Source organism: Coloeus monedula (genome assembly GCF_965178545.1).
Source record: "Coloeus monedula genome assembly, chromosome: 2".
Taxonomy (NCBI): domain Eukaryota; kingdom Metazoa; phylum Chordata; class Aves; order Passeriformes; family Corvidae; genus Coloeus; species Coloeus monedula.
In genome coordinates this window covers 28,769,691-28,785,027 of record NC_138782.1, presented here as the reverse complement: position 1 = coordinate 28,785,027, position 15,337 = coordinate 28,769,691, and the positions used below count along the sequence as shown (strand labels likewise).

The 15,337-nt window shown below is 35.7% G+C and overlaps 1 protein-coding gene across 1 annotated transcript in view; it reads right to left on the bottom strand.

The window, feature by feature from the left end:
* The window catches only part of LOC309570087 (ATP-binding cassette sub-family G member 8-like), a gene marked incomplete at its 3' end in the record, with an annotated part of 50,653 nt that overhangs the window by 31,800 nt on the left and 3,516 nt on the right, over nt 1-15,337 (bottom strand). The window contains exons 6-12 of the mRNA XM_082276712.1: nt 13,665-13,851; nt 11,149-11,217; nt 9,750-9,827; nt 8,178-8,254; nt 7,760-7,830; nt 7,250-7,347; nt 6,016-6,108 (exon numbers count right to left, since the gene is read on the bottom strand). Coding sequence (XP_082132838.1) covers nt 6,016-6,108; nt 7,250-7,347; nt 7,760-7,830; nt 8,178-8,254; nt 9,750-9,827; nt 11,149-11,217; nt 13,665-13,851 — 673 coding nt within the window. The remainder of the gene's footprint in view (nt 1-6,015; nt 6,109-7,249; nt 7,348-7,759; nt 7,831-8,177; nt 8,255-9,749; nt 9,828-11,148; nt 11,218-13,664; nt 13,852-15,337) is intronic.

Here is a 15,337-nt window from a genome sequence, read left to right as displayed (position 1 = left end):
TCAGTAAGCACCTGAGCTGTATGAGCAGTGAGAAGATTTTTAGTTAGTGCACATTCTTCCTGATGCTTGTAGGAGTCTACTGTTAGAGTTAAGTAACTCCATAGGTGACTGACACAGAACCTACTATGTCTAGGCTAAATCCAGGAAGTTGCATTATTAGCTACAACTACAGTACTACTGAACTGTTCTATCTCTAAGTTGGTCTTTAGTCAGTATTTTCACTCCCTCATTATTAATATAAATTAATTATGATCTTGGAACATACTGAACTGTTGGAAACTTGCCAACAGTTAGGAAGAGAAAGAATACTGTGGTATTTTAAGGAGCACATGTAACCTGCTTTATGCAAAGTAATTTCTTAGATAGCCAGGTTTTACATGTAATGACAATACTGTCTGGGGGTCATGTCTACAGGTGTTGGCTAAATAATCAGCCTTGCAGATTTATCATCTGACTAAACTCTTTCAAGAAAGAGGCAGATAATTTAGCAGAATTAATTTTGCTCTAAGTTTAGCTACCCTAGGAGGCAACTCAGTGTAAAGGCAATTCAAAACAATACAAGAATGCAAACTGTCAAACCACAGCATATATGAAAGCTGTATAGCTACTCCACTACATACAGAAGTACAGAACAAAATTATAAGTATTTATTTTGGAGGTGTATCTAGGTAAGGCTAACATTTAAACAATGAGAAATCAAAGAAAAAGAAAATTTGATTAAATGGGAGAATATTTGGGAAAAAATAATAGTTTAACAAATCTCAGTGATTCAGGAAGAAGAATGCTGTCAGGAAAGTACACTTACCTAGATTATATGCAAAATAGAAAGTAAAATACATCCCCGTAAGTCAAAAATGCAATGCAAAATTCTTTCAAACACTACTTAAAGATCACTCCAGAGACTTTCTTGAAAAAGAGCCCCTTCCTGCTCATTAAGTTCTATACTGCAAACATGAGCAGAATTCTAGAATGGACTAATGATACAGTCAGCTAACAGATCATCTCTCCAAAGTGAAAGAAGATCGTTCAAAAGAATATATCTCGAAGTCCACCAAAATCTTCATGCTAGCATTATGCTACACTTGTTTTGTGGGTGCACGTGTAGGGGGAAAAGATCAGATATACAAAGAAAAAATAATTGCAGTTTAAATGTGCTTTCCATGTGTTCTGAGTGCTTTAAATGTAATTAGTGCTAGCAACTTATCACAGATGTCTCAACACTGGCATAAAGTGGGTTTAAATTATTTTTTTAAACCTTAATGCTTCTGTACTTCTGTGTTTCTGTAAATTCTTCATCTGTCAAATGGGGAAGATCACACCTAATCTCATAAAGGGATTGGGAAGAAAGGCTTAACTAATGTTTGTGAGGCACTCAGATAAGATAACATTACCACGCACTCTCTGAGAAAAAAAAAATTAATACTTTTGTGTTCATTGAAGTGTCTGAATGGCAGGTTGAAAAATAAGGTACATAAAGAATAAGGATGATGAAAAGAAATACTGAACAATTGAATTGAGACATTGGCAAAATAGTATATGATCATGTAATTAAAGACAATACTATAATGTCTACAAACAAGAAGGAAAAATTAAGATTGTAGGAAAAGCCTTAATTGTTGCATTTTCTCTGTTCTGAGTGACTGATAGGACTTCAGCTTTCCTTTTCATGCAGTTTCTTACTGGAAGTGCCCTCAATCTGGAACATGGTGAGAGCAACCAAGTACTGAAACACTAATTAAAAATCTTAAGCACACAAACTTTAGTAGAAAATGTAATAACAGTGCTCTTATAATGCTCTTTAATTTGGTTTAAAAATGAAAATTTTTTTACCCATTTGGACATGCTTTCATGTGAAAACAAGAAAGCTTAGTCTTGGCAGCTGAGTAAATATCCTCAGTAACTTTTTCTCCACATTATGAAGACCAGCACATCTCCTTCTCTGGAGAAAATGAAAGGTGGTAGTGCTCTGTTCCCAGGTTAAGGTAGGTGCCTACTATACTTCTCTGCCCAGTAACACTGGGGTGACCAAGGGGCTTCATGGCACAGTATGAAATCTTCTGTTTTGTGGAATGAGCCTGGAATGGTCTCCCAAGTTCAGCAATATGTTCATGTCAGCAAAGTATGCTGAAAAAATATGGCTGTCATTCTGTTATCAAACACAGTCCCCATGTCAGCTGATACCTGACATGGAGGTGACATTTGATGGTGGGTGACATGGTTGATCAGGTCACTGCAATTTTAGGGTGTCCTGGTTTGAGACAAATTCGGAGGAACATCTGAAATGAACATCCTCTGATAGAAGGCAGGTTACAGCCACCCCCCCCTCACAGGTTCAGAAAGCATTTTCCTCGGAGGAAAGTGAGGAAAGAAAAGTTATTTAGTAAGTAAAGTGCATGCAGGCACGGAAAAAAGAATAATGCTAAATAATGAAACCTCTTGCTGTGGAGAGAACCTGGGTAGATTTCAGAATCCTTTGTGGGAGGGGCTCTCTCCTCTCCAGAGCTGGGGTTTGGCGTGGGCCCCTCCGGGCCATGGTGTAGGGCCGCCCAGTGATGTTCTGGTGTTGCTGAAGAGTCCAGAAGAGAAAAAGAGGATGCCAAAGTCCCAGGCCTCCGTACTTTAGCTAGTGAACAAGAAACCAGCTAAAAAGCAAAAGGAATGTAACTCTCTTCCCTGCTACAGAAGTGGAGCAGCTGGGCAGAAGAAGCCAGTGAGCTCATCTGTGTTTTGAACACAGTGCCAAAAGAATTCCACTGGCTTTCCCTCCTCTCCCTTAGCTAGCTTTAAAGGCACAGAACTCATGTCTGGCATAGGGCAGATGATAGGGAATACAGTTATACAGTCACCCCAAGACACAGGGGAAATGCAACTGTTCTTCCCTGTGAGATGTAGAATCTTCTTGTGTTTATGACTTCTTAAAGTCTTAACAGTTACATCCCTGTCCGTTAAGATCTGCTTCCATGACTTCTTGTTAGCTGACACCAAATGGCACCAGGCATCTACTTTTTTAACTTTACTTCATGGCATGAGGCTTTAGCTAAAACTGGCACCAATCCCTGAAGTAATTGCTCTGTGTATCTAGGATCACTCAGTGTGAACTTCGGCACTGTGTGACTTCTGAAGTACCTGAGTAGGAGGCTCTCCAGGTCTTTGAGCTCAAGGTTAACTTTATCTGTTGCATCAATAAATGAAGCTGCACTCAAATGTCCAGATCAAAAAGTCCAAGCACATATTTTGAGTATTGGCAGTGAAGGCATAAGAGAAGACAAAGAAAAACCCTCAAAAAGACACCTCAGAGTACTTACACCTGTGGCAGAGAGCATTTCTAAAGGAAAGAGAACAGACATTCCCATGTGCCAGGCTCTCACTGCCACAAACAGTTAGAAAGAACTAAGGAACAAGACTTTCATGCTCCCCATAGGTGCTCACAGATGCCGGTGGTATATGTGTAGCTCTAATCAGCAATATTATTCTAAAAGATCTCACTCTTGTTCAAGTTATGTGTGTACCAAAAACCAAATTAAGGTGACCCGAAAGCATCAAAAGCCAAAAAACTAACAGGGAATGGACAGAGGATGACAACTTTGCCATGTGGTTTATATATGAATAATCAACCAAAACCTAGACTTTAAGGCCTAACAAGTATGCAAAATGAGTATTTTTTTTTAATCTTGAAAGCCCTGCAAAACCCACAAAATTCCAGTAATTCCTGGAGAAAATCTGCTAGTTAAGAATTACATTAGAAATGTGAATTTCAGTAGGGTCCCTAGTGCTGTATTCTCCACTACAGAGAATAAAAAAACAGTAAACAATTCCAACAGCACCATTTGATATAAACCTGTACCATGTATGTCTGTGGGGCAAGAACTAGGAAAATATTTCTGGAAAGACATAGTTGAGAAAGATGTGATCCATTTTGGAGAAAGGCACAGTGAGGAAAAGACAGCCTCTGAGAGCTTTCCAGAGCAAAAACATTTAGAAAGAGAGTGGTACATCTCATAGTTAACTCTGAAAATATGAAGCAGGCAAAATAATCTGGCTCAAAAGAAAACAGTTATGGCAGAATGCTGATGACCTGGACTCTAAAGTTCTACAGCCAAGAAGCATCTCAGATAAATGCTGGCTGACAGTACCCAAGAGTCAGCCAGGGACTTTCTTGAGTTTTATTTTTTTTTTAATGTTTTCTTATTTTATACTCAATAATTCAATCTTTTGCTCTGCTAAAATGCAGGCAAATCCTTCAACCAAAACTACGAAGTTGGAAATGATTTATTTAAACTTTGTATTGCCACAGTTATATATAAATCTATTACAGCATAATCAAGCAGTCCTGACCAAGACTGAGTCAGTCAGGTATTGCTGGTTCTTCTGTCAGATGCAGTGACAGGGGCTGTGTTTTGCTTCCCTTGCTTGTTTTGTGCTTATTTTTCTTTTAAAGCTTATCTTTCAGATAAACAAGCGAACAGGCCATCACCTGGAGTCCAAAGTAACATTAATTAACCGAAAGTAACCGAGAAAAATGATAACATGAAAACATTCACTGTCATCATGTGAAACTTTGAATTTCGCATTATGTCCCATGATTTCATTAGCAACATGTTGCATACTGACCATCTTAATATACTGGTTCTCCTACACAAGAGATACCACGAGACTCTATAAAGAATGTCAGACTTATTTAAAGTGTTGCTTTAAAAATAAGATTTTTGTGCCACTTTCCATTGAACTGGAAAACAGAAAGACACTTCAAGAAACACTGCAATGAGAGAGTTCTTTTCTTTTAGATGTATATTTCTGTCTTGGTGCTTTAGGAAATAACTGCAGATAACAAAAGTAATTTTCCCTTTAATGCTCAAATTACTTGTAGTAGTCCAACAAAAAGAAGCTGTGCTGGTTTGCAATGCCCTTGAACAGATAAGATTCTAAAAGCCTTTCTCTTTTGTATAAAAACAGATAATGAATAATTTCCTGTATGATTTCATCAGTGCATACCAGTATCTTCTTTTGCAACACATTACCATCTAAAAATAACAAACCTAGTGCACTATATAGTTATTTTGAGATATGTAGCTATACCGAGTATGTTTGTTTTATAAATTCCAAAAGCAGCATGCTTTATAAATTTTAATGATTTCTAAGACTGCTCTTGATGTGACAGAAATTCAGAACTGATATCTACATAAATAGGATATTACAGGTAATGTGCAAGTTCAAAGGCTGCAGGGGATTTTTGAAATTGCTTTATTCTTTGGATGAATCTTAGATTGAATGTAACAGACCCATACACATATGATACTGATGAAGAGTGTTACACACTGATAGCTGTAAGGCAATGTTTTAACCTTCATCTAATTTGGCACAGAATTATTCTATAAAATTAATTCCCCACTAATCCAGAGAAAGGCAGAAACACTTCAAAATTAATAAGAAAAAATAAAAGATCCTTTCCCCACTAAAGGTCTTTCCTGGAATTCAGGGGTTAAGCCACATATCACTGTGTGTAACAATTCCATTCATTCTGTTTAAGATAAAATGTACATAGCCTCCAAATTCAAGTTAGAAATGTTATCATCTCAGTATCTTTCTAGTTAAATAAGTTTTGAAGGAGAAAGACACAAGTAAACAGTCCCCACCCCAGACCTTCATATTGCTTCCAACACTTTCTGTTAGTCAACACTCAAATGAGAGTACACAGTGAAGAAATGAGGAAATTACTGTCAAGAAAGCTTCAAAGTTTTCCTTCAAGATTATTTTAGTGAGGCAATTCTAGAAAACAGAGGGAAAATTTGAATTATTAATTTCTAAAGAGACTCAGAGCCAAAACTTTGAGATCTGACAATGGTCTACTGGCTTAGTATCTAATGATGGAAAAAAACCTCAGCTACTAAACTGGAATCTAAAGCTGAAGTTATTTAAGGGCAAAAAGAGGAGGTATGAGTATATGCTATTAGTTCAGCAGTGTTGGGGGTTCTGGAATACCTGACTGTGAACAGCAGTTGGAGAATTACCACACACCTGGTTTTTCTGAGCTCTCATGACATCAACTTCATACTCGGTGTATTGAATATCCTGTGCAGGGTCCTTGGTATCTTGTAAATCACAGACACTCTAAAAGGAAAAAAGACAAAACCCCAAAAGATAGAATTTATCTTCTTTTAATAAGAAAAGGCCACACTAGAGAAGTGGAAGTATTTGCTTTTAATACAAATATATTAAAAGCTTGTATTTATGGAACAACTTTGTGCTACAGGACACAGATTAGCTGTTCTATCAGTAAAATGAAGATAAAGTAATAGTGCAGCTAGATTCAAGAGGGCAGAAAATATTCATATTTGGTAGTTGGTTGAGCCTCAAAATGAAAATAGCCTTTCTGGTCCATGACATTTGGGCACAGTTGAGGTTGCCCTTGCAATACTCGTGACTAGAACTCAGTTCTGGTTATCAGAAGCATTATTTCAATAGCTGAGAAATTGATTACTATCTTTGCCAAATACCTGATTTTTCATTTCCTAACCTCGAGCGAACTGTAACTTGAATTCCAAAGAAGCAAATACACTAATAGTAAGAAAAACTATCAAATAAGGAGGGCTTCTAAAAACATTGTCCTGCACTTTTGTCCTTATTCACATCAAATGGAAAGTAGCAAGAAGGCAATAATGCCAGTGATGGAATAAAATAAAACAGAATTCTGCTTCTTAGATGAGGCAACAGAGAAAGAAATTTACAATGCATAAAAATGGCTTCAAAGTTTAAAGTCTTTTTTGGAACCAAAACAGAAGACTGTGAATCTATGTGGCAAATGTTCAAATCTTTAATTAGACTGATACACTGATGAACACCTTGAAAGGTGAGGTGTAATTCATTTCTCCAGCTGTTTCAGGGGGAGTTCAGGAATTACTTGGAGGGGTGGGTGCAGGAGGAAATATTTGTTTATTGTGTTTTTAAAGGCTATGAGGTAAACTAACATGAAAAATAACACTTCTGTATAGTTTCTGAGAAGTTTAGTCTTTATCATGTTGGGGCATATTATATTGAGAACAGCATCTTTCATAATTTCTAAATGTAGGAAGGTGACTGAAGATGTAGAAGCACCACTACATAAAAATCTGTATCTTTTAAAAATGTATTAAAGAGAACTGCTAAGTGAGACTGAAATTCCAGTCAGTAGACTTGAAAGACAAAAATGAGTAGGGATATTGCTGCTATCCTGTGAGAAAAGCAGCTGTATGCATGGCAGGTACATCCCTACCTTGGGAGGAAATGTTTTCTCAAATACTTTTTTCCATAGTTCCAAAGGCGTGGTGGCATGCATCTTTCCAAGATCACTGTCAGAGGCAGGTGGTGGTCCTGAGGATCACAGCCCACATAAGATAAGTGTGTTGTCATAACAACATAAATCACAGAATAATTTTGCATAATGATCCATCTAATTTAGTATTTTACCTTCTACACTGAAAAGCTGCAACAAGTTTGAAAAACACATTGCTATCCTACCATGAAATGGGCTCCGAGCTTTTGTATATTTTATTTTCTTTCAGATTTAAGCTTATTGGTACTTTACTATTTTACATAGTCCAGAGACTTCATTGAACTACCTAACAAATCACAATAAATACTGAGTCATGATTTTAAAATCTATAAGCCATTTCCTTCAATAATCCGTTAAAACTGATACTGATGTGCTGTAATTCATTTATTTGCTTAAAGTGTTTCTCAAAACAATTAAGCAACAAACACAATGAACAGGAAATGTTCTAACCTATTTGGCTCATGGAATCCAGGCCTGCTGGAATAAAGAGAGGTTTGCTGGGATCCACTGATACAGACTTGCTAAGTAGAAAAAAAGAAAATATATCAAGTGAGCATTTAGCAATCAACAAAAAATGACTATTCTAGCCAAGACTAGAGTCTTACTGGGGTTTGCATATAAAGATATGTAAATAAAAAAGTACTCCATTCCAGTGGTAACCATATTTTAATTCATCAGTTTGAAGATCAAAACCAAGGAGTTACCATTGTCCTTAGAAGAGAGAGGCAGCTGAGTCACAGGAGTCCAAATCCATGAACAAAAATCTTTCAGAGATCATATTTAAGAAAAGTTTTTATTATTAAAATACTTTTTATTAAGTAATTTTAGGCTCTGGGCAAGACATTTAATAGTTGAACAATAACGTTACCTTTTATCGTAGCCGAATGCCAAGTGATTAATAAGAGCACGGGCTTTCAGCAGGAGAGCCTCAGATTTACTGGTAAACTAAATGAATCAGAAAACAAGATATACATTATGAACTTCCACCATAGATATATTACATTTTGCCACCTACAAAGATGCAAGAGTCTTGCTAATTCCTGTTCTCAACAGATTTGGTATATATGTTCACTGAATCTATTAGAATAAAATGTCACATTCCCTTTCAAAAACATGAATGTATTTGTTACTGAATATAAAGCTCAAGAAAGATTAAATTAAAAAGTAGCATAAATAAAGATTAAAGAATAAATTTTAAAATACTGATTGAAAACTTTTGAAATATGCACATTACCAGACACAAATCTTTTGCCCAAGACTAATGAGTTAAGATTTTAAATTACATTAAACATTATCCAGAATACCATGAACATTTAGAAAGGTAAGGAATAACTATGTAATTGTCATAAAAGCGGCTTCAAAGTGGCAGAATGGTACAGATTTGTCAGAAAGCAGTTCTCAAAATATATTCTCAAACTACATGCTTCTTCCTGTCTAAAGGCTTCTGTATCCTAACAGATTCATGTCTTTGAGAAAAGTCAGATCCCTGCTGTGGGAAATTAAGTTTCTCCCACTCATTTCAATGACAATCAGCATTCAGCAGCCAAAGAGTTTTATACTCTAGTTTTAATTTTTAATTACAATAATGCTTAAACACTTTAAAAACCCCAACCAAGACAGTTGTATTCTCAGTTAACAAAAGACAAATTCATGTGTCAGAGTGAAAAAGGTTTACATGGATGCAAAAGGTTGTGCTGGGATTTTAAGGATTTAAAGTAAACATAAGTTGTTATGATAATCACTAAGCTACTATTAAAGATTATTCATTACATAAATGATGGTTGATACAATTGAACCCATATTCTGATGCACAGTGAGCCCAAGAGGGAGCATTTTTGGATTGTGAATCTCAGCATGCATTTTTGTCTACTCAAGAGGATGATCTGACAGACTAAAACAGATAATTCATTGTCCTCATGTTGGCATCTTTCTACCCACTTCTGTAAGGAAGCTCCTGTCCTTCAACACCCTAGGTGTAGTAATCTGGTACACATAACCTACTGTGAAAATGAGCTCTTGTTTTTAAATCTACCAAAGCTGGGTCACTTGATGTGTTAAGTTCATGCTTCTACCAAAAGGGCCAGTTCTCTAATTCAATCTAAGGCAATCACTTTTGCCCATTCTCCTTTCTTGTACCAAAAAAAAATTTGCCCAAGATGCAGTAAACTCAATGCAGTAAACTAAGCTGGCTAACAGGTAACTATTTTAATTTGGTTTTTGTTGATACTGGGAACTGTGTAGTTTGTTCACAAGGCATGTCCATCCATCCCCTGCCAGTACTGTGACTTGTTCAACAGACAGCCTCATGAAGAAAGCTACTGTAAACCAATGAAATCCTATTTCCTCTAGGAGTTTTACATTACTATTTTTAAAAATATTGTTTTGTAACAGAAATAGTCTTCATCTTCTCTATCCTTAAGTAGAAAGTGAATATACACACCACTAATGATGCTCCGTAATAATGTGAAACGAATCGAAGTGTCTTGCTTATTATTTTCCTCATTTCAGAGTCAAACTCCTGAAAAAGTTGATATTTGAACATAGATGTAAGAAACAAAACCCAAAATATTACAGTTAGAACTTTTTTTATCTATAAACTGCAATGCACTTAAGCTACAATATATAAGGCTTTCAGCTGTCAGCCTAATTATATCTTAAGACACAATCAGTAACAGCCTACTCTGAAAAGAAATGTCACAATTTCTCTTTGTTTCTTTTTTACAGAGGGAGCCCAATTCAGGCAATATGTTAGTCCAGGAAGTTTTTTAATTGAGAACACACATTTAATTTTCAATTTATTAATCTGATTTTGTTTTAAATTTTTAGAAGTAGAAAATCTGCCTTACTAGAAGAATAAGGATTTTTTCTTTTTGTGAAAATATTTAAACCTTTGGGCATATGCTGTCTAAGTTCTAATACCTGCAAGATTTGAAAGGTGCATCAAAATACCTTTTCATCCCTATTTCTTTAATCTAAGATCATACAGATGGCCTTCCCTGGATAAAATGGATAAAAACTTGGTCCCAGTGAAGTCTGAATGAGTCAATCCATAGATGCCCAAAGGAATCAGGTTGGCATTTTGTCCTGATTATATGAGAGTCACTTAAGGAGGTCATGGCTCAGCATAAAGCTTCAGTATGAGAGAAGGCAAGTCTCTTATTAATAAAGAATTAAGTCACTCAAAGAGTCAGCCAGGTATCAGGGCACTGTGTAGCCATCCAGAGAAGCATGACTGCTAAAAATCAAATATGCTGTCCTAGTTTCTCATGATGAAGTGCTGTGAGTATGTTCGGTTTTATGTCCTGGGAGAGAATCCAGCAGTACTGTATTTCTTTCCTCCCTTCTGTAAAATATGCAATTACTCACTTGTCTTTAGAAACTTGGGAAGTACTTTAAAAGAAGTTCCAGACTGAAATGAGAGTTTATTGTTTGTGCTGCCACCGAAGACTCTGCTCAGCTGACTTGAGATACACCCCTCTCGCACTGCCATAAACTTACAGCTGCTGTCACAAGGGACACATGGAGCTGGATTTCTCTCGTTATAAAAGGAAATCATCAACATGGTCTTTTCTTGCTTCCCTTTTTGGTCTGCAGCAACTTGTGTCTCAAGATTTTCTAAGTACATCTCAAAAATCATCAGTTTGGGGGTGTTTTGTGAAGGAATGACAGTATGCCTTCCTTAATGCTGTTGAATGGAAAGTTGTTGGGTTTTTTTGTGGTAGAAGGCTGGCTGTCCAGACTTTAGTTCAAAAGATTGCTATTATGCTGTGAAATTTTAGTATATAGAATATTTACTGGGAGTATTTTAATTATAAAAAATGTACTTAAGTATTACTTACATGAAAAATATCGTATTTGCTTCCAATTATCACCAAGGGTATTGGAAAAGGGTCAACTAATGCATAGTCCTGTTAAAAAGATGTAGGACAGGTTAAGAACTCTAAACAAACTGTAGAAGATTGCAACTGTTAAAGCAACTGAAAGGGGTTAAAATTAATTCACAGAAGACAAGGTTTTCCAAACCTTAAGGTACATGAACCAACTTTAATGCAATATCCATATTCTAGCATTTTCCCATTTTCTTCCTAAACGGTCAGGAAATAATCCCTCTGAGCAGTCAGAACACTTACTGGCATAAAGGGCTCTTACACTATATATTCCAACATTAGATGGAAAAGGAAGAGAGGAAAAACCTTATGTATTCACAGAACACCTCCCAGACTAGATTAGTAGAACTGGCTTTTTGACACATTCACCTTCCTTGGATAAAATCTAAAAGAATACAGACAGAATCTCAAGAAAAATGAGTGGAATGATTTGCTTGTGTCACAAATTTGTCCTCCCCACATCATGTTTTCCCAACACTTAAACAATATTTATTTGTGTATTTCAAGTGTTTGATATCAGAACAAAGAGGAAACAGCATCCAACAAACTTGAAAATGTGAATCAGTATCAATGAAGGAAAACAGGTCTGAGAGTGTAGATTTTACTGCTGAATAGCTAACCTGGGATAAAAGTTTTAATAAGTAAATTACAAGAATCCTCAAGGGATCTGGAAGGTTTTCCTGTAGTCCATATGAAACAAGATAATCCCCTCATGTGTTCAGGCAATTATTTATTCAAGCTGCTTTGGCTGCAGCAGTGGAAGAGAGATGTGTTGTAGCAGAGGTTGGTCCAACTGCTCCCTCCTAACCCCAATTATTTCACAGACAGCTTAAATGACAGAATGTTGACACAAGTGGCACATACTGAAAATCCTCTACTTGGAGAGGAGAAATAATGGCTACGCTCATACACTGTCAAAGCAGAAGCTTTGAGCAAAACTACTGCAACTTAAATGTGAGTATATAGAGTATAAAACTGAAGAAAATAGTTTTCATTTCATAACTAAGAGGAAAATTTGGGATAACATCAGAAACCTTAAAACTAGCATATTGAACCCTATTCATGTTTTGACTGTGGAGTTTATTTTTGGCTATGGAGTACTTTAGATGCATCCAGCCTTTTTAAACAAGGTCTGCAACTGATATACTTTATCATCATAGCAAATAATTCTTTAGCCAGGACAATGACATTTATCTAATCCTTAAAAATATAAGTATTTAATTGATTGCTGTTTAGGATAAAAAAAAGTTTAACCATTAAAAGGCACATAAAAATCTCCATAAACTGTCATTTAATTTGACTATAAAAGATGGTATTTTCTTCTACAAAATTGACACAATTTTTCTTTGAACAATGATGAAAGAAGAGAACCAAGCAGTAATATAGTATTTTATTTGCATTATTGATGTGTTTGATAACAGAAGCTAAACAGAAATTTTAGTTCAGAAGGTATAATTGTGTTTCCTACAGGGCAAGAATAACAAGCCTTATTAACAATTAATAGCATTATTATTTTTCTTTATTGCAATAAGCTTGCATTTTTCTGATATGTAAGCCCCTATATGTAAACTTGACACTGTGGTCATAATTTATTGCCAGGTGTGCATGTAGGTGTTTTCTTTTTGTGAATTATCTTCTCTAAAAGTAAAAATCAAAATAATAATCCCAATATCAAACCCCATACTGTGAATCTATGGAGTGCTGCATATGTTGCTTTCTCATATATTTTGAGTTACTTTTAAATTTCTGAGCTCTACAAGCATTTGCTGTATTGAAGTATTTTATAGAAGTTACAGTAACTAGATTTACATGCCAGGTCTTTGAATTGTTGAATACTTATTTATGCATTATATACACACAACATTTGCAGAGGTTTAATGCACAATGACTTTTCATTTCTATTGCGCATAATCTGGTTTAGCTTTTCCAGAGATTTAGTTAGCAATTATGTTTAAAGGACTGATGTTAACATTTCTGAAACTTTATAATTTAATTAGTTGTCAGATTATCAAAAGGCATTGAGTTTGTGATAGACATTTAAATAAATGCAAAGTATATAGTCATGTTGATGGCTGTTATAACTATATTCTTTGCTTAAATTTGTACCTTCAGCTAGTCTCTTGCTAGATGACTTTTGTACATTCTAGTTTTCATCTTCATTTTAAAAAGATGAGGGGGAAAAAAAGCAAACTGCTACTCTAAAACTATTTCTTTTGATTGGTGTAACATGCCATAACAATCACATTAGATATCTAACAAAAAGATGTAAGAAACCTTCTTTCCTTGTTTCTGCTCTTATTGAATTTTTATTAAATTGCTATAATTTTCCAGTGAACAGGTTCATCTACATCAAATGGATTTTCAGTCATGCATAAAAATCTAAAAGAGTTGTTTATGATTTTCAAAAGCATTATCTTTAACTGTATAAAGGCCTGTGACATCTGGAGAAAATATTAGAAATAACTTACGGGGTGATCCCTCTGCAGATCATTCCACATCCTCTGTTTAATTGCAGCAGCTACTTCAGGGTTTGCCTTTTCTAGTTTGGTTAAAATTTTGTTCACGTGGTTCCTGGTGACCTGCAGAAGGCTCTCCATAGTAGTCCAGAGTTCATGAGGTTTGGAGAGATCCAATACCAGAACTACAGCAAACGACCTATTAAATAAGCATTATCTGGGCACGTATTTAGCGCATGAGGCAATCAGCATTTTCATACAAAACCACACCTGTAGTGCAAATGTGAACATGTAACTGCTAAGACAGAATTAAATGTGCCAGCAAAGCAAGATGGCTTTTAGGGATATTCTGCACTCTGAAGAAACCTTTCCCTTGTCTCTTGTTCAGAACTATTATTTTGGCAACTTTCCATCAGGCATTGTTTTTGGGGCCTGTCTTCAAAACAGTAAAATATGCAAATATCCTCAGCCCATGTAGCTCTTTCTTCCTGTATGACTGAGGATTTCTGCTGTCATGTATCCCTGCCATCTCATAAGTCTACAACCCCAGACCAAGCAATGTTAGCCAAAGGCTAGGATCTTTCCAACTATTACCTGTATTGGAAAGTTCCCTACTATCATTGTTCTTTTCTAATATGAAATGAAAAAAAACTGGTTAAGGACAATAATCTGTGTCATGGGTTGTGACAGTTTGTTGGAACCTCAAATGGGTGCATGAGAAAAGTCTTCTGAAAGATAAATGGAAGATAAAAGAGTACTCATGACATCCTTAGCTACTACCAGACTTTTAAAGGTGGATTGTTGATGAGAAATGTTTTACATCTCTTTCTTGGTCCTCTTTCTAAAAGCCTGCCTCTTGAAACACCAACTGCATTAAAGTGCAGCTGTAAAGATCATTGCAAATGCAGTAATCTGAATGGATGCCATCATTCTATCACATTCCAGCCTGACTTGAAAAAGAGGATTCCGGACCAGAGTGGTATTACAAAAGCTACGAAGAAACAAAGTGTTCAATTTCATTTTAAAATGCTGTGGGGAAAAAAATCTGGTGAAAAGTCTCCTGATAAATCTAGATATAGTTTATGGAACTTTGAAATAAGCAAATTGCTTGACTACAGTGATGAGAAAACCAACAAAAATATAAGTTGAAATGGTAGAATTTTTACTAGCATGTTACAGTATTGCCTTGTGAACAGAAGTGAATTGTTCTTACAGAACATTGCTATCCCAGCAAAGACTCTTAAGATTGTCCACATCAGAAAATCCCTTATCAGTAAAAAAAGAAGAAAAGACTGATGGAGGTCGAGCTCACTTAATTTAATTTTCAGTCAAGGGCTGAAAAATTACACTTAATTTTTTCTCTCCCAAGCTCTTCTAGAAACAGAGCTTCACATGCCATTAAGTGTTTTATTTTTATTCCTTCTGTCTTTGTCTCTCAGCAAATAATGGCATTATCTCAGTAGTCAAAACAGTAGCGAGTGTACCTGATAAAAATGATGTCCCCTCCTTTTTCTTCCCCACAGACGTTAAAGCTCAATACCAATGAAATAGAGCAATATATCATAATACAAAACTTATATTTTGATCCTTTTCTCCCCTTTCAGTTCCTATCCTCCCTAACAAAAAAAAAAAAAACCATAAAAAAGCACCCCCTCTCACCTTGTCATTTCTTCATGCAACTTTTC